At 47.3% G+C, this 20,299-nt stretch overlaps 2 protein-coding genes across 2 annotated transcripts in view; one reads left to right on the forward strand and one right to left on the reverse strand.

Annotated features, from left to right (window-relative positions):
- The window catches only part of LOC144174719 (transmembrane 7 superfamily member 3-like), a 30,375-nt gene extending 25,625 nt beyond the window's left edge, over positions 1–4,750 (reverse strand). Inside the window, exon 1 of the mRNA XM_077703549.1 lies at positions 4,561–4,750. Within this exon, the coding sequence (XP_077559675.1) occupies positions 4,561–4,621 (61 nt within the window). The 5' untranslated portion in view covers positions 4,622–4,750. The remainder of the gene's footprint in view (positions 1–4,560) is intronic.
- Positions 4,751–4,922: 172 nt separating this feature from the next.
- LOC144174722 (uncharacterized) overlaps positions 4,923–20,299 on the forward strand; it is a 98,527-nt gene continuing 83,150 nt past the window's right edge. The window contains exon 1 of the mRNA XM_077703552.1: positions 4,923–5,157. Within this exon, the coding sequence (XP_077559678.1) occupies positions 5,054–5,157 (104 nt within the window). The 5' untranslated portion in view covers positions 4,923–5,053. The remainder of the gene's footprint in view (positions 5,158–20,299) is intronic.

Here is a 20,299-nt window from a genome sequence, read left to right on the forward strand (position 1 = left end):
GTGTACACTATGGCCTTACGATATTGGAACGCTCTTCAAATGACCTTCAATACTTGTAGAAGGTTGGATCCACGTTTTGGTAGGGGAGAGCTTTTTTGCGAACTCTCTCGATCAATGACATATCCATCATGGCGTGCAGTCGTTTCTGTTCCTGAGTGCTTCGTTTGTTTTCCCAGCCGCTCTCTTGGGCTAGAGAGTGGTATCTTTGGTTTCTTCAAATATAAAGACACAATTTCAGGGCCTATTCATCATCCATTATCATCAACATCCTTTTCAGGTAGACTGCAGGACGAAGGCCCCCTCCCCCATAGGCCTTCACTCACCCCTGTGCTGCACTGCTCGAGTTCATTCTTTGCCTCCGAATGCTGTTATTTCATCCGCCATTGAGTTAATGGCATTCTCCGTTTTCTAAACCCATTTCTGGGTATCCATTCAGTTACCGTGGTGGTTTACTAGTGGTCAGTTTGTTTCACAGTCAAAACTGTGAAATTGGAAGGCTGCCTTATATGTAGGGTTGTTGTTTTTGGGTTTTATATATATTTTTTTAAAATCAGGAGGTAAAAATCTGGTCCCATTTTTCAAACACAATCGGGGAGAAATCAAGTTTGTAAACCGTCCCTAAATCAGGTTTTCGGGTTACATATTGAGATGCACTAGTGATATGATCACTTTATTTTAGAAAGTATCACGAGCTTCTTTGCTCTAACACGCTAAAATTGGTGTTTTTTAGAAGCTGGTAATCTGTGGGAAATCACGGTTTTAGTTCCAGCAAATACTCTCTGAAATTTAGTATGGATCAGTCATTATGACAATAAAGATCATTCTTAACTGCTAAGAAACAATTTAGTGAAAAAAGATATTCATCGATTTTTTTACACACTCTTGTTTTGGGACATTATCATCTGCATGCACAACATGTCGGTCTCCATTCAAGAACTGTCCAATTGTTGAGCGTATCTCAGCTGGGAGAAAGTTCTCTCGACCTCACGGCTATTATTAGCTAAGAACAAAAATGTCAGTGCAGCGTTTGCCAGCCTGGGGTAGCAAGTGGTAGAGTATTGCCAATACCTAAAGAGTTCAAAAGCTGTGTTTGTAGGGCTTGCTTTCAGCAAGTACTGGTTAAAAATGGCGGACCGTTAGCCCACAATGCTCATGATCAGTGACTGCATTAGTCCTACCAGTTCTTCTTTTCCCTTTCCTGCTCTTCTCTTGGTTAGGCGCTTTATAATGTGGGCAATCGAATAAAGATTTCCTCTTTTCTGGCAAGTGTTAGTTTGGCTCTGTCGCTTGACTCTAGATCCGCGCCGAGCATTCTTTAGTGACTGCTCTTACGTGACTGCAGGCAAGGGAGGACATTCGTACCATTTTTTAGGGTGATCTTAAACTTGGTCGCGGGACGCCATCCATCGTTTGCCAAACGTAGCTTGCAGTGGTGACAGAACCGCGCAAATATTGAGAAGTAGTTTGAAAATTGGTGATTAGACGCTATACTGGGTTTTATTTTAGTTTGTTTCTGCTCATAATCACAGCCTTTTCTGATTTTCCCCTATTTATTTAGGTGACCCACTGTTGGCACCGGCATCAGTTCCAGTGGAAAACACTTGTGCGGTGGCTCAGTGGGTAAGGAGTTCCGCTTCTGAGCCCAAGGACGCGGGTTTGAGTCCTGGCCGCAGTGGCCGTTTTCCCGATGGAAGCAGAAAGCAAGAACGCTAATGTCTCAAGATTTGTGTGCATGTAAAAGATTCCCAGGTGGTCAAAATTATTCCTGAGCCTTCCACTATGGTGCATCTCATAGCCCAGGTTCAGCTCCAGCACGTAAAGTACTAGCAATATATAATATTTTATCTTCACATGGAATGATGCTTTGTTGTGATGGCGTCATTGTGTGCACAGTTGGTGACTGTGTCTGTCCAGCAGGCTACCACTGACTAAGCAGAGAAAGAACTTCACTGCGCAGGCGCGGCACTTGCTGAAAATGCGTGTCCCTTCACTCGTCTCCGCCTTAGTATCATTGTCCGCCTTTCGAAAGTTCAATTGTGGCTGCATCATATACAAGATTCAAGCAAGCCTTTGCATCTGGCTGCCTCAGTCGTAGCTTCCAATTGGCAGTGATGACGTATTTCCACGGACGCTTGATGAGCACGGCAAATAGCGGACGGCTATCAGCCACAGGGGAATAGAAAAATGAGCCTAATAGCACTATTGCATTAAAAACAAAAATGAAGCCCTAACTACATGAAGTAACAGCAAAGAGCGAGGTAGACAGGAATGCTGCTCACGCTAGGAGTTGGGCGACAAGCAAAGTTTTTACACCGCATCTGCTAGTGGCGCATTAGGTGAGATCAAGTCGGCCAAGCACTTTAACCCATCCCAGCCATGCACTGACGTGCTATTTTGTGCCCAGTAAAAGCTTCCAGCAGATTATGAAGTTAATGAAAGGCTGCAGCGGGCATTAGTGGTACAGCCATTATGAAGCCTCCTCAGAGGCCGTCCACAGTTAAAAAGTTCGTTCTTCCTGTCTGACGATCCCATGCTTCCTGACAAGCGTGTTTTTAAATATTTAGCAGAAGTAAAAATTTTAGACCCAATTTTTTACCACACATTTTTTACCAACCTGGCCTTCTACACCAGCCATCCGCATAGTCTTTTACTGATTCTACTTTCGTTCTTGTTGAGTGATTTTAGTTTAAATCCTTATCCCTCACACATAACCACTGTTTTGGCACTCTTTGCCCCAGTTGGCCTTGCGCCATTAACATCCAACCATCATCATCAGTTAAGGAGTCGAGAGGTAATGCCAAGAGAATCCAGCCGTGACAAACTATGGAACGCATCATGAAGGGGTCAGCAAGGCTCCACAGTGTCAAATCCGGAAGCAGACATCTGAGGCTAAGCAAAACGAGTGCAACGGTCACAGAATTCCAGAGCAGAAAAGGCTCTGGGAAGGCCCTTTTGTGAATTCATGTTCTGTATGCGACTCTTCTTGGATTGGCCACCAAATGCGCGTGTAGCCGTGGGGACAGCATTTTCAGAAGTGAATCTGAGCAAGTTTCATGAGTGTGGTACGTGTTTACATGCGCTGCAGAACCCCAGGGGTGCCATCTTTCTTTACATTAAATGGATATGCATGCACCTCCTGAAATTGTCAGGGTTGCCTGAGAAGTAAATGCATGATATCACCTCTCGTCAACGTATCAGACAAAGAGACAGGCAGGGAACAGGCCAGTGACATGACACATCATTCCACAATGTGGTCACGATATCAGAACAGCTGAACTGCATTTTCTCATTATCCGTATCAATAATTGTTCCGCAATTCTTTGGTCAGCCTGAACTGAAAGACGCGACAGGCAATAGCAATTGACTGCATGGTAAAATGCTTGTCCTGCAGCTGTCACAAGTTGCGTCGTGCACTGTTGCCACTGCGTGCATTTAAAGGAAGCTACACAGATAAGTGATTGTTTGTGCAAGCTTTTTCTCATCCTTCGTCTTATTTGTGCTGTTTTTATACACTGTAAGAACACAACTGCCACTTGGATAATTAGTGTAAAGCACCAAATTTTATAACTACCCACAATGGCAAACACTGCTAGTGCGTATCGCGCGAAGCAGCGTAGTAAGGCAATACGAATGTCGGCCTATAACTCTTATTTGGTTCTCTTCCTTCTCTGTTCGATAACATGTGGATATGCTGTAATAATGATGACATTTATTATCCCGGCTTGCAAAACATATTTCTATTAAACTAATTTTATTTTTGACCGACAGACTGTTTCATGTCTTATTGCGCAACACCGTTCTATCACAGAGTGGTTTGAATAAATTATGTTACGCTAAATTATTTTTAAATGGGTGTGTGCCGGGGCAGGCTGATGGGTTCGTCAAACACGCTAGCCTTTACATGTCCCGGCTGCCGTTGTAACAAGAAAAATAAAACAAAACTGTGACCAACTCTCTTATCGGCCGCGAAGTGTGTGGACTGCTGATAGCTTTACAAATGCCCCGTGACTCAGAACGGTGCCGGATGAAGGCAAGGATGAGTTGCAACAGGTTGCGAAAATTATTGATGTCCCTGCACAAGACATTCGGATCGAAAGATGGCCGAATGGTCTTGTAAACACAAACAAACTAAGCTTAAGATTTGTTCGCCGTTGTAACAAAAGCCGTCTACCCGGTACGAAATAACACGCGACCTCGGGTTTGTAACCATTGCCAGAGGCAATCACAAACTGCATCAGTAGCCTTAAAATACCAGTGGACATTATAGATTGGTGAGTCATGAATGTCAAAATTTGAGGCTACATTCACAACAAGAAATCGTGAGTAGTACCAGAGTCCTTATTTTTTGAGGGACTCCGGTAGTACTGAACATATTTCTATGCATAGGCAGAGCCGCACCGGTGTGCAATGCTCGAGCGGCATCTGCAAGTTTTCACTACGCTACATTTCTCCGAAATGTTGTGAGAAGTAAATAACGATCAGCAGCTAGCAAACAACAGCACTTTTATCAACAAGCAACACCCATTTTCGGCTTTACATAGTGAGGGATATGTGGCTTACCCTTCGATTCACCACCGTGCAGACGATGCAGAAAGCATAGAACAATCACTAACAGCTTCATGTTCACAAATTGACGCACAATAAGAAGGGATCGCTATAAGAACCACAGAAACGACAGGAACATTGGGACGAAAACCGCATTTCGAGCGATCATAACATAAACAAGAGGGAGGCGGGCTGCCATTAGTAAACAAGAGCTGGCAATACAAAGCCGCAGTTGCGTATTTTTAAAAATGCAACTATTACGCGTTTCTGCATAATATGTAGTAAATAAATGTTGTTTAAGTGCATAAATTGTTATTTTTGCAAATATTTGGACGTTCTGGTTGGTCCGAAACCAATAATCACAGCGCAGACGGAAGCCATCTTCACGGGCTCCGTCAGCTACGCTCCCCGATGATCCTCCTTGCGAGTCGTGATGCCTGCACCTTTAATCAACTGTGTTATCGCGATGTGAGTGCGTGAGAGCGACATTTCTGGGATACTCCGCAGCATGGGCAAGGAGCAAGAGCTTCTCGAAGCCGCTCGCAATGGAAACCTGGCCGTGGTGGAGCGGATCCTCAGTCAGCGGGCCAAAAAGACGGGGCCACTGGCGAGGTAAGGAGAGCTCAACGACACCAAAAAAAGCTTCCTCGCGGCGTTTTACCCCTCAGGCTGGGCTGTTTCATTGATTTTTTTACTTCAAAATGTTTTCCGAAGTGTACACAACACGCCAGTTTGTCCCTTTGCGGGCACACGAGCCGCGAATATCCGCGTGCTTTCCTCCCTATTCGGCGATCGCGAGCCTGCGCCCCGCAATGTGGGTTGGGGCCCTCCCACTGATCGCTGGACCGTGCACCGCCGTTCGGCGCATCTGAACGTTTTTCCCGCAAGCTTTCAGGTCAAAAAGCAGCTTTCGGGGCGCAACAATTGCACCTGCTATTGGCGTGCGCCCATTCGCTAGCCGATCTCGGCGAGATGCGATCTCCGCTCTGGACGGAAGCTGGTGCTACCGCGCATCGCACTCGCATCCCGTAGCAATTGGGCGCAGTTTTCCACTGGATCGATCTCTTTGCGAGCAAGGGAAGGTCAATGCCTCGGCCCTTGCGCGCTCTGTGCCGGAACCAGCGCGTGCGCCTCCGCGTCTTTCCGCGTCTTTTTCTTGCGAGGAGTCTTGTTTTGACAAGAGAGGTCCGTTAGTTTCTCGATCATTGCCGTCATACGGCCCGCGCGCTTGTTCATGCCAGGCGTTCCCGTTATGCGCACGCGCGATGGCTTACTACGCGCGATTCACATGTGTTACCTTATTTATGTTCACTAGCGGACATTTGTTTCAACAAGCGTTGCAGTTTGGGCGACAATTCTTGGGTTATATCAGGGTCGAGAATCGGCGAATAAGAAAAAAAAAAAAAAAATAGCCGTGCAGAGCTCCCAGCCGCCGTCTTGGAATCTCACAAAACGCACAATTGGCGCAGCCGTGATTGCGGGATTTTTATTCATAGCGGGACCTAGTGACGACTCACGAATGAGTCCGTGAAATCGCGTATCACGATTCGTTATTTTTTCCTCGTTTTGTCTCGGCGCGCGCGAGTCACGCTCTAAACTCGAGCGCTTAAACATCCTGTTTGCAGCCGCAGCGCTGGCATATTTATTCACAGATGCCGCGGTCAGCCGATAATGTAGAAGTAGGCGTGGTCGACGGAGTCGAGAAGTTCGTTTCGCGGGTTTGCGTGCGGGTAGCGGCATTTTCGTGCTCTCGTTTTTAACCCGTTCGGGGTGGAAGTGAACGAAGTCGTCTCGTCTTTCTCATACGGGGTCTAGCGTCGCGTGCCTGACGTATGTAGTACGTCCGCCGCGGCAGTCGGTCGCGCCAGGAAAGTTGCTGCGCGCGGCTGTCGGCAACCAGCTGCATAATTTGTGCAGAGCTGCTTTTGCATGCCCGTCGTCCAGCTGGTGTTATTTTGCGCTGCTGCTCCCCCGCCTCCGCCGGGCCACTCTCCTCTGACATAAAACGCCGTTATAGCAGCGTTGTTGTACTGCACAGGTCGTGAAAACTCGGGGAGTAAGGCTCACGAAAGCGACAAAGGAAAACATTGCTCTACTTGTTGCGTGTGTACACTTGCGGAGTTTACAATGTTTCAACGTGTGTGGTAGACCTTCAACCTTTGTAGCGGCAGGATGGGGTTTTACAGGGATTTACACCCCCCCCCCCCCAACACCTTCCCAGAAGGGTATCGACAACTCCCCCCCCCCCCCCAAAAAAAAAGAAAATCCGCAACCACGAGCATCCCCTCCCCCCCCTCCCCCAGCAGGATTTTGACCCCCCCCCCTTCCCCCTAATATCGAAATCCTGGATTTCGATCCGTGGGGTTTTACCAGGTATTCGGCCTAAATATACCAGGCAGGCGGGTACACGTGCAGCAGTTAGTGCGTGGAAATGTGGTCTAAAACCACGCAGATCTGAAGTGCGCGGGCAAAGCTGCACTGTATTAACCCAATGAGTGTTCTCGTTTTCATTGTTTTGGTTTCTACATTTTCTTTCTCATTACTGTAATGTAGGACTGTGCATCTAATAGTCCGTTTCAAACTAACGTATACCCTGAGCGTTTTTTTAAGGCCTGCTTTACAAGCTCTCTCTCAAAATTACGCAATCTAGGAAGCTTTAATAACTTCGGGATTTGCAATTTTGTTTTCCTTCCCGGGACATCGGTAGCCTTGTACTTAAAGTAAACAGTGCACAGCAGCGGCCTTAGAAGCCAGAAAGCACATATGCTGGTGGTACGTCATGGCGCACGTGTTTACTGCGTGGGTGACTTCCAAAAATGCGAAGTCTGTGCATTCCTGTACCGTTTCCAGTTTTGCTGCGTGACTTTTGTTGAAGTTTAATCTTTGTGTCACTGTTTTCGGTTTGGAAAAAAAGCTTCAGCAGAGTTCCAGGGGGATCTGGGACATCTGCCCCCTCACATATAATATCTCCATGCTCCAAATATCTTTCATTTCATTAATATTAAAGGTGCTACTACTACTACTACTAATATTTTACTGAAAAGCCCGAGGGCATTACCTAAGGGGGAGGGGGGCGTACAGGAACGTATGACGTCGCTTCAAGAGGAAAAACAACGTTAAAAGGCAACATGAAAAAAAATTACAAAGGTGCAACAAATGTAGCAGCAAATACAGATGCAGTACAAAAGTGCAAAAGACACAGCGAAGTATAAAAGAACAGCAGATTTCTATAGAGCGATAATTAAAAATAAAAATGGACGCATGAAGCGCATTTGCTACGTACGTACTATAGAATATGGCTGATTTTTCCCGGGATATTTTGGAACAATTTACCATCTGGAACAATTTACCTGATGGTATCAGGTAAATTGTTCCAGATGGTTGTTACTTTCGGAAGGAATAAGTTTAGCATTGGCGAAGTGCAGCTGTTAAGTCGTTCAAGATTTTGCTCGAGCACTTTATCTTGCACTATAGAAAATAGAAACACTCTAGGCTTCACCCTTTCCCTACATCGGCCCCTTTTCTGGGTTAATTGCCTCTCCCAAGCACGTATTTCTACGGAAAACTTGCGAGGGCATTCACTGGATGCTGGGACAAGTGCACTTGTGGACGCCGTCTTTGTCGGAGCCGAGCGATCAAAGAGCAGAGCCCCTTTGCGCGATAAACAGGCGGTAGAAGGCACGCAGCGTGCGGTCTTGCCCGATCGTGAACACACATTTTCCTTCTTTTCTCTTTGATTATTTACGCGTAAGACCTGCTTCGCGGTCCGAGCAGTCATAGTGGTGAGGCGCGTTGTGAAAAACGAGAATAATTTATTCCGATTTCTAATATCCTAGGTGCATGCGTAACCTTGGCACACTGAGCGTCCTTAGCTGTTTAAAAAACAAAGAAAAGGAAATTAGACCGTATTCTGAAAATGTGAGATTGTTCTCAGTAAAACATTTAGGGCACTGTGTTGGCTTTACGTATAAGGCTTTTCGATTAACCACGTTTAAGCATAAAAATGGGAAAAGCTTAACTTTCCTTCGACAGGGTTCATATTCGTGATACATATATTTGGACCATCCAAGTGTATTTTTTTTTGTATGGATTGCTCAATCTTATGGAACTGTATAAATTTATTTATGAACTTTTTATACAGTTAATCGAGCCGTGGGGATTGTTACGTGGGGAGTTTGTACGAAAATAATTAAGCAGGCGCTAATTTGTGGCGCTGAAAAAAAACTGTGCACATCGCTGGACTAACACGAAACTTTGGCTGCACGCGAGCGACGATAAAAGCGGACAGCGCGCGCGTGAGGCGCGAAGTTTGAATGAGGTAAAGCCCTTCTTTAGAATGGGGGCGCTAAAATGAGCCGCTACACCAGTTTTAGGCCATTGAAAAAAGTATTATAAAAAATATTGAACATTTTTGGGAATCGGATGCATTGGGCGCCTGTTCTGACGCCCTGCAATTTCGTAATTTAAGGACTTGGCTACATTCATCATTAAACATTATTTAATTTTATCCAATTGCTGAATTAGAAAAACGAGAATAACGTTGTAGGGTGTCCCGCGTCACCGTGAAATACGAGGGCTGCATTATTACTGGAAAGGGAATTTTTTTAAAGCGAAGCTTTGTGAAGCTAGGATTCCGTGCATATTTCCTGTGTGCGAATAAAGCGAGACGGAAAGCCAACTTTATCGCGAGACATCAGCAGAAAACTGCTGTAGTTCTTGCTTTAAGAAAACTTTCCTCAAAACAGTTATGTGACAATTAGCCGCCAAGACGACTCTATCATCACTCCGAGTTTCGTTTGCTTATCATAATTAGTTCACTGTAAAGTTGTAAATGTTGAAGAGTTCCCCAATACACCCACAGTAGTAGCATGGTTAGAGAAAACGGCTGTATTTATTGAAACCTCCCAACAAACATTACGTTCCAACTGGCTGCTAGGACAACTCTGTCATTACGCCGAGTTTAATTGACTTCTCATAACTATTAAGTTCCCTCTCTATTTTTTTCTTTCCATAAACGTGTGTTCATTCATTCATTCATTCACAATAAGGGAGCTCGTACTTCCTGTCAAAATGCTGTGTCACCTCAGCTTCGCTTGTCATTCACCTCCATAAAGTGGAATAGCTCGTGATATTTTTTTTTCGAACTATAAATGCTTAACTAAAGTTATCTTTCAAGTCAATCAGTCCACTTATGCGAACGAAAAAATTACGTTTGCCTCCCCTCGCGGGAACCCTGGTGTGATGCGACGCTGAAGGGGGTTCAAGCGCAAACGGAGAGCAACCGTCGACCGAAAGGCCGCCGGAGAGCGGCACACCGGTTATATTCGCAGCGCGCCCAAAGGAGAGGAGACCGCGGAAGAGAGAGTACTGCACATGCGCCGGCGCCAGTGTGTCTGCCGCGGCTATGACGCAACACAATCCAACACAATCCAATTTAATCCAATCCAATCCAAGCCAATCCAATCCATTCGAATCCAATCCAATGCCCCTCGCGAGAGAGGGGCATCGGAGAGGAGAGGGGGTGAGCGGCGGAGAGCGCAGCTCGCGCGGCGAGGAGAACGGGGGAGGGGCGGACGACAACAACGCCGACGACGCTGCATGGACAAGGCGAGTGAATGAGATGCAGTCGCATCTAATATTATGAGGCCTCAATCGCTGAATTTCCGCACCGACGTTTGTATGTATGCGCGAGCGTTTAATTTGCCACTTGTAGTGTGTGCATACATGATTACTGCAACAAAACGGCTCGGAGGCTTTGGGCATTACTGTTGGCCGCTGTAAAAAAATAACTGTGGTTGATTCCTCTGTCATATCGGTAAAACACGAAAGTGAAATGTGCGGCGAAATCTGCAGCTGAGCATGATTTGCGGGTCATCGGCTGTCTTGTGGGTGTGCTTGGCGAACGACGTCCTGCTGGCGAGTCGCTTCGGCAAAGGCGTACTGGCGTCATTTCCGTGACGGATATGACGTCAGTGAAATCTTGGTGTATCCCGGCATAAAACGCTTTCGTGTTAAAATATAAAACCCGAAAACGAACAACCCTAACCAAAGCGTACTCTTCAGTACTAACGGTTGCATCCCCGCTAAAAGACCCTGTGGGCAGGGGTGCACCCTTTACAGGCCGCTTGCTTCGTTGTACTGGCGTCACTTCCGTGACGGATGTGACGTCAGTGAAATATTCGTGCATCCCGGAATAAAACATTTTCGTGTTAAAATTGGCGGACGAATCTTCGCTATAAAGCAAAAATGAGCCGCGGAGGAGAGACGGGGGATTCTCCCTGTGATAATGGCGGTTATGACGGTCACTGCTACTGTGAGGATTTCTTGACGATGTACGCGCGTATGCATCTAATCTTAAAACGCGTGCCTTCGAAGACCGGCGTTCCGAGACGCCGGCGAAGGCGGCCACGACACCACGAGGCCGTCCTCCCGTTCCTCGCTAGTCCATTATTCGGCCCCGGGCGGCTTCGTGACCCAGAAACCGAGCGGACCGCCGAGCCCTGGGCTTGGGCTTACCATGGCCGGAGACTTTCTCTCGGCGCTCGCCACGGTGCCGTGTAAACGATCGTTCGGGCGGAAGCGTAGTATCGGCTCCTTCGACTCGTTACGATAGGTGGACTAAAAACAAGAGACAGAAAGGAAACGAAGCGAGACGCGGACGAAAACGACGAGTGTCGGAAACAAAAGAAGACCTGCGCGGAAGAGACTGCAGAGCGGCGTCATTGCGAAAGCCTTCTCGCCTCTACACGATTACTCACTTCGCCTGTCTGCCGTCATTGTGCTCTGCGGTGCTGTCGCCGAGCCGCAAGTGTATTGAACCGCGCCGTCTATGGCCGTTACGTGTCGTGCAAGCCCTCCCCTCTTCCAAATCCCTCGACGGCCATTTGGGCGCCGTTAGGTGCCATTGTTTTATGTGGAACGCTATACCGCTAACGGCGATTGTGGCATTCAACGTGTCTTTTCTGTTGTTCCTTACACAGCTATGTAATAGCTGATATGTAAATGAAGAAACGTATGCTAAACATTAGTGAGAATGTCCAGAAGAAAAAGATTACGCCATTTCGGTAAAAATATTAGACCGTGTGGAGCTCGTTAGATAGCACAGAGGCTGTGCAAGGGACATGAAGAGTCATCTGAAAAGAATGGCCGATAACCATTTGAACGGGCTTTATAACGGACGCGCAATAAAACAGGCCACGGAGATGCGCCAGGTTAGACTAAGTCACCGCAAATTTAATTTGCACGTCAGCTCGGTTATCATGGAAGCTGCGTATGCATGTCTACACATTTTCTCAAAGTGGCGCAGTCGTCTCCCTCTGGTCATTCTCACAAACGTCTTTGTTGAGTAACTACGTGGTAACTATTCGAGAAATTACACAAACTCTATTGCATAAAAATAGTGGTGAATTATTTATGCTTCTGGGAATACTTAGTGTTTTCGATCTTTAGCCTATATTATTTTAATAACCTATTCCATGATTAACAACCAACTAATATATTAACCACAGGGAATCTGCTGTACTCGTTAACTCATTACGGACTGACAGGTTTACTTCCCGACATCGGCTTATGTTACCTAAAATTCACGCTGTGACAACCATACTCTTAAGTTTTCGGGAACCTCGCTATGGAATGATTGAAATGTTTTTGTCTAGTCGAAAAACACTCTGTTCTCGTTTTTGAGATGCTTGAAGCTTCCCCTCACCGATATTGCTCAGTTTTTGTTCACTATTCCTTTTTTCTCAGAATGCTAACTTTATTCTTCTTCTTCTTCTTCTTCGTCTACTGAATATTGAATTGTCAAACACGTTTAATGCTTTTAAAAAGCTTACCAGGCATTTTTGTGTGTTATTTTGCCATTTGCTGTAATGAGTGCTGACATTTGGGTGTGTATAATTTTAAATGCTTAAATATTTTCTCCCATGTAAGAAAGAAAAAAAAGGTGTCGGAATAGCGGAGTCTGATAGACGTCGGTTTCGTATTGCGAGAAGCCCAGGTTCGATTCCGGCTCGGGAAGCGTTTTTATTTTTCATTTTGAGTGGCTTGACGTGCCTTTGCGGAAACCCATCACGTGACCTTCCATTGCGTAAAGTTAGCTTTCCTGCGGGGCGTTCTCACGTACGGTCTCCATCAGTGAGCAAAAGAAAGCTGCTCTTTAAAAGTCGCCAGGGCTTTCATACTTGGATACCAGATACCGTATGTTGCCCCTGAAGAGGTGTATTGCCAGCAATGCATTAGTGTGCAGTACTGAAGATGACTTTAAAGGGGCTCCGTATATAGCATTTCATTAGAATACATTGGTTCTTACGGCAGTACTTAGGTACAGGCCCTAGGGTAATTAAATGCGTTCGTCATCAGACTGCTTGTATGGCCACTGAAAAAAATTCATCCCAGCAATGTGTGTGTGTGTGCTAGGGCTGCTCAATGCAGCCGCAAATAAGACTTCGGTTAGTTTACTCCGTAGTGAATTAATCGAAATACTATTTGTGGCTTCCCTTTAAAAGTGTCCCTTTAATTTGCGACGGCGCCTTGATCAACACTCGCGTGCGACACAAGTTGTAGCGACGTGCTACGTGGTTTTACCGTGAACGGAAGTGTTGCTGCCTGCATGTCGAGTCGCAGCTAGGAGAAAGGCCGCCAACTCGGATTTATCGAGAATTTCGACGCTGGCTGCTTTCGGGCACGTGTTAGCTCCGTCACGGACATGCGTTGTCTCTGCGTCGCAACGAAAGGGGACGAACATGGGTTGTCGTCGGTGTGTGATTAGCCAGAGCATGCGAAAATTGCGCGCGCCCTCGGTGCGCGCGGTATGTGCCATGTTTCTTCGGGTGACAAAAATGGGTGCGGCGATGTCTGCCTCTGGGAAAAAAGAACAGAAGGCAATAATGAACTAGAAGTGCGCAGTCGGCGTCGGTCACAGCGGCGGTCGTGATCCCGCGCTGCTTTGCGCCTCTCGGAAGAGAGAGTTTCTGGGAGGCGAAGGCCCCATCGTGGTCCCGTATCCGTCGTATCGTGTTCCGCGCGGCGCGATGACTCGTCTCCTCCGACGAAAGGGGAGGAAGAAAGCATTGACCGCGCGCTGCGAGATGAGCAAGGCGCGCGAGCACTCGGCGGGAGATGATGAAGTTGGCGCGTACGAGGCTGTTGTTTGTGTGCCGTCTGCTTTTCGGCGCTTCGTGCGAAGCTTGCTTTTGAGAAGGTTCCCGAGTTGATTCACGGTTTAAACACCGAAAGGCGGCGCTCAGCGCTTAAATTTCACAGGGCTATACGCTGCGGCTGTCGCTTGCTCAACGCGGGGCTTCTTTCTTGGCTGTACGACAACGGCACGTGATCAAATTATGAAGTGGACATTTACAGTGAAAAAGCGGAAGATCCTTAACGTTATCTGCAGAATCGTTGGAATTATCCCTCGCTCGTTTGTGTATTAGTACAGCGTATGAACTGTTCTCTCGTGCTTGAAGTTGTGCCTTCAATCGTTAAGGAAATCGTTAAGGAAATTAACGTTAAGGAAATTAAGCGATCGTTAAGGAAATTAAGCGATCTATTCGCATTATGAGGCGTTTCTTTTTTTTTTTTTTTCGAAATGAGCCAGATCCAGAAACCGAAACTAAGTCGGATAAAACTGCAGTGACAAGAAAAAGTCGGCAACTTTCCCCTGAAAAAGGGGTGGCAAGAAAACAGTTTATAGCGTCCTCGATAAACACGCACCGGGGTTGCCCCCCAAACCGCCGCGGTGCACAGTGCCCCACGACGGTGCGCACCAGCGCGGGGCGTTGATCGAGGACAAACTGAGATGTTCTACCCTAGCGCCATCTCTTAGGGTGTGAAAGCGACTCATCAAAAAGTTCACAAGTGGCTAAAAAGCAGCGTAATATGACACAGCGCCACTACAAAGTGATATTTATTGAAATCTAATGATTATATGTACACGCAAGCCATATCCGTCACACATGCGCGACAACGCACTTCACCGCTGCCTACAAGCTGCTTCTCATCTTCGTTCTGAGAGCCATAACGCGAGTGCCTGTTATGTTCCGCCCTTCCGCCACAGCAAAGCATGTAGGTCTTCGTGGACTAGGCACTCCAGTAACTGTTCGTGTAATTCAATCGAACGAAACGAATACAAAGCTCCAATTGGCTGGCCATGCATTCAGCCTTTGCAGTACACGAAGTTCGCGTCCTCATTTTCAATCTCCGGCTGTTATTAACGCCCGTTATGAGCCCGTCGCATCGCTGTCTGATTAATTCGCAAGAAATTCATGCTTGTCAGCAACAATATACAGCCCGTTCCGCCTTCACACGAGTGCACCGATGTTACAAAGTTCTCATAAGATTGCCGCATCAACTTGAGTTTTTCAATCCAGTATGAGCCAAATCCAAACTTATCGCCCTATTATTGGTCAAATTCGCGGCATAATTTTTAATAACTTGAGGCCATAAACTTCTTCTCGCCGACATGTAAAATATATCATATTTGATATATCAAATCATATATCAAATATATCAAATGCAACGCTTTGACAGCGTTGCATTTAGTTCCGGTAACAAACTTCCGCTTGTTTCTCTAATTCGCGTTAGGTGGATCTGGATCATTTAGAAAAAAAAATGCTTCATATGTTCACAAGGCTGCAATCAGACACGCCCCCCGGTGTCCCTATACTGCCACCACTCCATCGCCTGCCCCAAGTTTTCTCGCTTTTGTACATTCACTCCCCCTCACCACGACACCTCAACTTACATCGACCCAACATCCCTCTCACACGACACACTCTTCAAAATCATCATTTATGCCACAAAAAGCGGCCTAGTACGGGAAATTTAGCAGTGGTCTGCACGACACTTCTGAAGACGGTTTCATAAGGACTGTGCTCGCCCCCCCCCCCCCCCCCCCTTCGCCCCCCCCTCGGTTTCTGGCCTTCTTTTCTAATAAAGTTAACAACGACAGCAACAGTTCGCGCCGGTTACACGCCAGCCACTCCCTCGTCGTCGTTGTCGTCTATTGTGGGCCGTTGCGCGCCATTGGGGCATTGTTCGCAATATCCCTTGACATCATTAATGAACTAATAAAGGTAATTTCCTGACTGCGCCTGCCCCCGTAACATCTCGTCCCAGACACATTGAATGTCGGTTCCGCATCCCGCGGCTCATCATCTTCATTGTCACGCATCGGTACGCGTCATTTCGAAGGAAATGGAAGATTGCAACAGCTGAGCCCCGCAGTTGATTGCGTTATCTCGTGCTCTGCTGCAACACACGCAACATATCGCGCAGTTCCGCGTAAGCATTTGTTAAACGGCTTTTGGCACGGCCTAGCGCTGACGCGCCCACTTCGACGACAAAGGGGAATATCGTCAGGCCGCAAACGTGTGCGGTATGTAGAAGGTATGGCAAAGGAAAAAAAAAAAAAAAACGGCGATGTTTTTTTTTTTCTCCTTCGGAGGGAACTGGCTGCTTATTGCTGGAAGCATGACGCTTCTCAATCGAGCTCGTTATCATCACAATCATCATCATCTAGTTGCGGGACAAAGGCCGCTTCAACTAACCTTTACCCGTTCCTGTCTTGAGATGCCCTAACTAGGCCATTCTTTGGACCCAAATTTTGGCGCGTTCTGCGTGGTTGATATTTCGGTATTCTTGTTAAATTTGTCTGGGACTGCACACGAGGCAGTGGTGGCTGCGGCACCAAGAAAAGGCAGGCGGAGAGAGAGAGAGAGAGAGAGAGAGAGAGAGAGAGAGAGAGAGAGAGAGAGAGAGAGAGAGAGAGAGAGAGAGAGAGAGAGAGAGAGAGAGAGAGAACACGAGGCAGGAACGGAAACATTTTTTCGGCCGTAGGTACTCTCCTTGGTTCTATTGCGCTTTGATTATTTTCCCTATACATTATTTCAAAGTTATTTGGACGCCTCAAGACTTAAAAAAGACTAACTAAAAGGCAGCCGCCCCTGATATGTATTTTGTGCGTTTTATACTTTCTACAAAAAAGAAGAGAGAAACACGGGATTTCAGTTACGCACACCCCGATGGCAAGACCATCGGGGTGTGCGTATTTTCCGAAGAAAGTGCTGAAAGTTAACCCATTTTGATTGATTGATTGATTGATTGTAGGGTTTAACGTGTCGATGCAATGCTGGCGATGAGGCGCGCCGTAGTGGAGGTGTCCGGATTAATTTTGACCACCTGGGGATCTTCAACGTGCGCCGAAATCTAGTACACCCGGGCGTTTTTGCTTTTCGCCTCCATCAGAAAAGCGGCCGCCGCGGCCGGGAATCGAGCCCGGGAATCGCGGCCGGGAATTTTCATGTCTGGTCTAGGTACACAGGCCTAATTTAGTTTAGGTGGTTACTTTAGGTGGACAGGGGAGATGGCAATGTTAACACACAGCACCGCGAAGGGCAGATACAATTTGCAATCCATACTTGTGCGAAAAAGCAACGACGGGAGACGATTGGCATGCATAGTGGCACGCGCTCGTGAATGACTACTTTTAATCTAATTTTTTGTTCGTGCTGTTTGCGCGCAAGCAAAGGAACGGCCGTAGTTCGTCGGTCCGAAAAAAAAAATGGCAGCATCTCCACTCCGTGTATGATGGCGAGGGCGCGGAGTACGGGGACTCGAAATGACATCCAAGTTGCGCCCCGAGTGACATCCGATTTGCGCCCCGGCCGTCATTCGATTTGAGCCGTGAGTTGCACCTTGATTATTCCCGAAAGGCATGAAACTGCAACTCACGGCTCAAGTCTTCTCCGCAAGGCCGGTTTGGAAAGCCTCGCGGTACGACGTTATCATGATCGGCTAAAATTTTTTTACTTGCTGTATAACGATAGACTTCATATTGACAACGAAGCATACATCCAGCCAGCCATTTGCCGCCCAACATGATCCAATCGGCCGATGAAAGTCGCTGAATTTTCGTGTAAAACAAACGTCTTTAAAAATTCATTTTTTCCCCGTACGTGCCATGAGTGGAATCTGTTACCTGCTGATGTTGTGCAATGTCCTGATGTCTCATCATTTCTTCGTGCCCTGAATTCAGCATGATTTAGTCTTCTTGTGTAGTTTTTATCCTACCGATTGCACTTGTACAGTTTTTTTTTTTTCGTTTCAAAGTGTTGTACCCATAGAAGTGTATTTTTATGTTTGTATGTTATCCCGTTTTCTCTCTCCGTTGTATCGCCCACACCTGCTCAAAGCCTGGCATCCAGGCTAGCAGTAACCTGTAAATAAAATAAAATAAATAAATAAATCGATTTTGCTTGATTTTCGCTTGATGGTGGTGTGCGCGCGGATGGACGCGGGCGGACATTGGGAGGTCCTAAGGTACTCCGTACCGTTACAGGCAAGGGAGTAAGCCGTTTGATTCTCGGGTACTAACTCACGGTCGTAGCCCAATGGGCAGGACGACTGACACTAACTCTGTCTGGTCTACCAGACACAGGCTCGAATCCTGCCGGTGCCTGTGTGATTTTTGCGATTGTAAACGCTTTGCGCACGGACGCGGACGGACATTGTGCGGTCCTAAGGTACTCCGCACCTAAAAAAATCTCGAATTCTCGCCCAAAGAGGCGGCTACGGGAAGCTCGGGTTTCCAGCGGTCCCATAAAGCGCTCAACAACAACGCCCGATGCCGTGTCGTTTGTTATCTATAGGCCTTTCAGGTGCATGTGCTTCGTGTAAGGCCTCGAGATAAAGAGGTTACAACACGGGTGAACCGCACTCAGTAGCGCATACCGGCACAGTGACAGTGGGTTTTCGCTGAAACGGTTGCGCAGTGCTCTCCGCGTGCCCTCGTCATTTGTCTCTTTTTTTCCTTCGCCCTGCCTTTTTTATTCGTTGTTTTTACTTTGTCACCGCTCTTTGTTTTCGCGCTCGTCTGTTTACGCTTCGCCGTTGAGCGGTGCCACCCTAGACACCCTCGCTTCCGGATGCCTCTTTTTTTTTTTTTTTTTCTTTATTGCCTGAATGCAAAGCGACCTATGCTGCTCATTTCCTTCCATCGTTGCTGGCGTTTCGTTTTATTTCGAAATGCTTTTGCGGTGTTTTCGCTTCATACGGTTGGGAAAAAAAAAAGTTATTTTGAAAGGCAGGTGGCGAGATAGCTTTTCTCGGCTGAGAATATTAAGCTGCGGGCGCTTCCTGGTTGTCAGTTGGGCCACGATTGCGAAACAACAGCCAGTTGTTCGACCTGCGCGCGCTGAGGTTGTTATCAGAGATTTGTAGCACGTGCCTCCAGTTCTCTATCCGTACCGCTCCCAACTGGCTGTCCAGTGTATATGTTTACGCTAATGTGCTCCGCTCCTCGTACGTCCTTCCATTTAGCTTCTTTTGTGTCCCACGTGCGAGGTTGGAGCAGCAGCAAGGCTTGGGAGTGGGCTAGTTACAGTAAAATCCCGAGATAGCCCACCTAAGATTGAGAGCAATCAAGTGAAAATATGACGTGGGCTAACTTTCGGTGTGCAGTAAAAAAAAGTTGAGAAATGTATCGCAGCCAAAGAACGAACACGCGTTTATGAGCACTGCTTTCATTCGTCGTCAAAACCGTCGAACGAACAGTCGCTCCACTGCCAAACAAAAGGTCGACCAGCTCCTCACGCACGGGGTTCGACGTGGTTGGCAGGGCAGCAGAAGGAGGGACCGCCGAAGCGAGCCGCTCATGAAGCTCTCCGTCTTCTGATCCATCGAGGGCTGTTGATATACCGCACCGTTTGAAGGAGCGGACGACAACTTCCTCGCTCACGGCCGCCTTACTCACGTCTTACTCACGTTGCTGCCGGCCTTTCGGTGCCATCCGACAGCCTACACGTTCTTCGCCACGGTGAAGCTTTGTCGCATCCTTCCGTTCTTGCTTCGCGACGAAAGACGAATGACCGGAATGTTCAAGGATGCGTGGTGGTCGCGTTTCGGGTTCGGGATTTCGTTACGGTTCTCCATGTGTGCGGGCTGAATTGCCAACCTAAACGTGCACACGTTATTTTTTGAGATCCTGTGACCTGTTATCGCAGCCGGGTTTCAGGTTCCTGTGACCTGTTATCACGCTAGCTCGGGCGTCATCCCCGGCTATTATCAGGGGTGGGTTATCTTTCGGTGTTTTCGAAAAAAAAAAAAACGGAAAATCCTGCCAAAAACAGGGGTGGGTTATCTTTCGGGGCTGGGGCATCTCTCAGGATTTTACGGTAGTGTTTTAACATCTTGAAGTGCAGAGGTGCGCTGCCTGACACGAAAACGTAGAACGGGGTGAATAACACAAAAACAGACAAGGTGAGGCGCAACACCTCACCTTGCGCCTCACCTTGTCTGTTTTTGTGTTATTCACCCCGTTCTACGTTTTCGTGTCAGGCAGCGCACCTCTGCACTTCAAGATGGAGCAGCAGGTCGTGTTCTCTGGGTTTGTGTCCAATGCCGGTGTGTCAGAACCAGTGAACGTTAGCGTATGTGTGCGCCGCCCGCATTATCAACGGACGCGTTTATCGAGAAAGGAAGCCCCAAGAGATAACTTGATAACAGCGAAAGCATCGCAATCTTCAAAAATGAGGCAAGGTATAAACTTTTTCATCCGGTAATCTCTAACAAGACCAGGGCACGTTCCGGGCTGTGTTGCGCATGCGCAGTTACATCTTCGTGTCGACTGCGCCGGGCTAAAACAGCCCGCTGATAAAGTGGAAGCTTCCAGGGCGAAGAAAATGATAAGCTCTGTAGGGCGTCAACAAAGGACGCGTCACGTGACCATGTCAAGGCCAGATAGGAGTGGATGCCTTAACCG

This window comes from Haemaphysalis longicornis, unplaced genomic scaffold, assembly GCF_048455015.1.
Source record: "Haemaphysalis longicornis isolate Haplotype H1 unplaced genomic scaffold, Haemaphysalis longicornis Haplotype H1 scaffold_3, whole genome shotgun sequence".
NCBI classification, from domain to species: Eukaryota; Metazoa; Arthropoda; class Arachnida; order Ixodida; family Ixodidae; genus Haemaphysalis; species Haemaphysalis longicornis.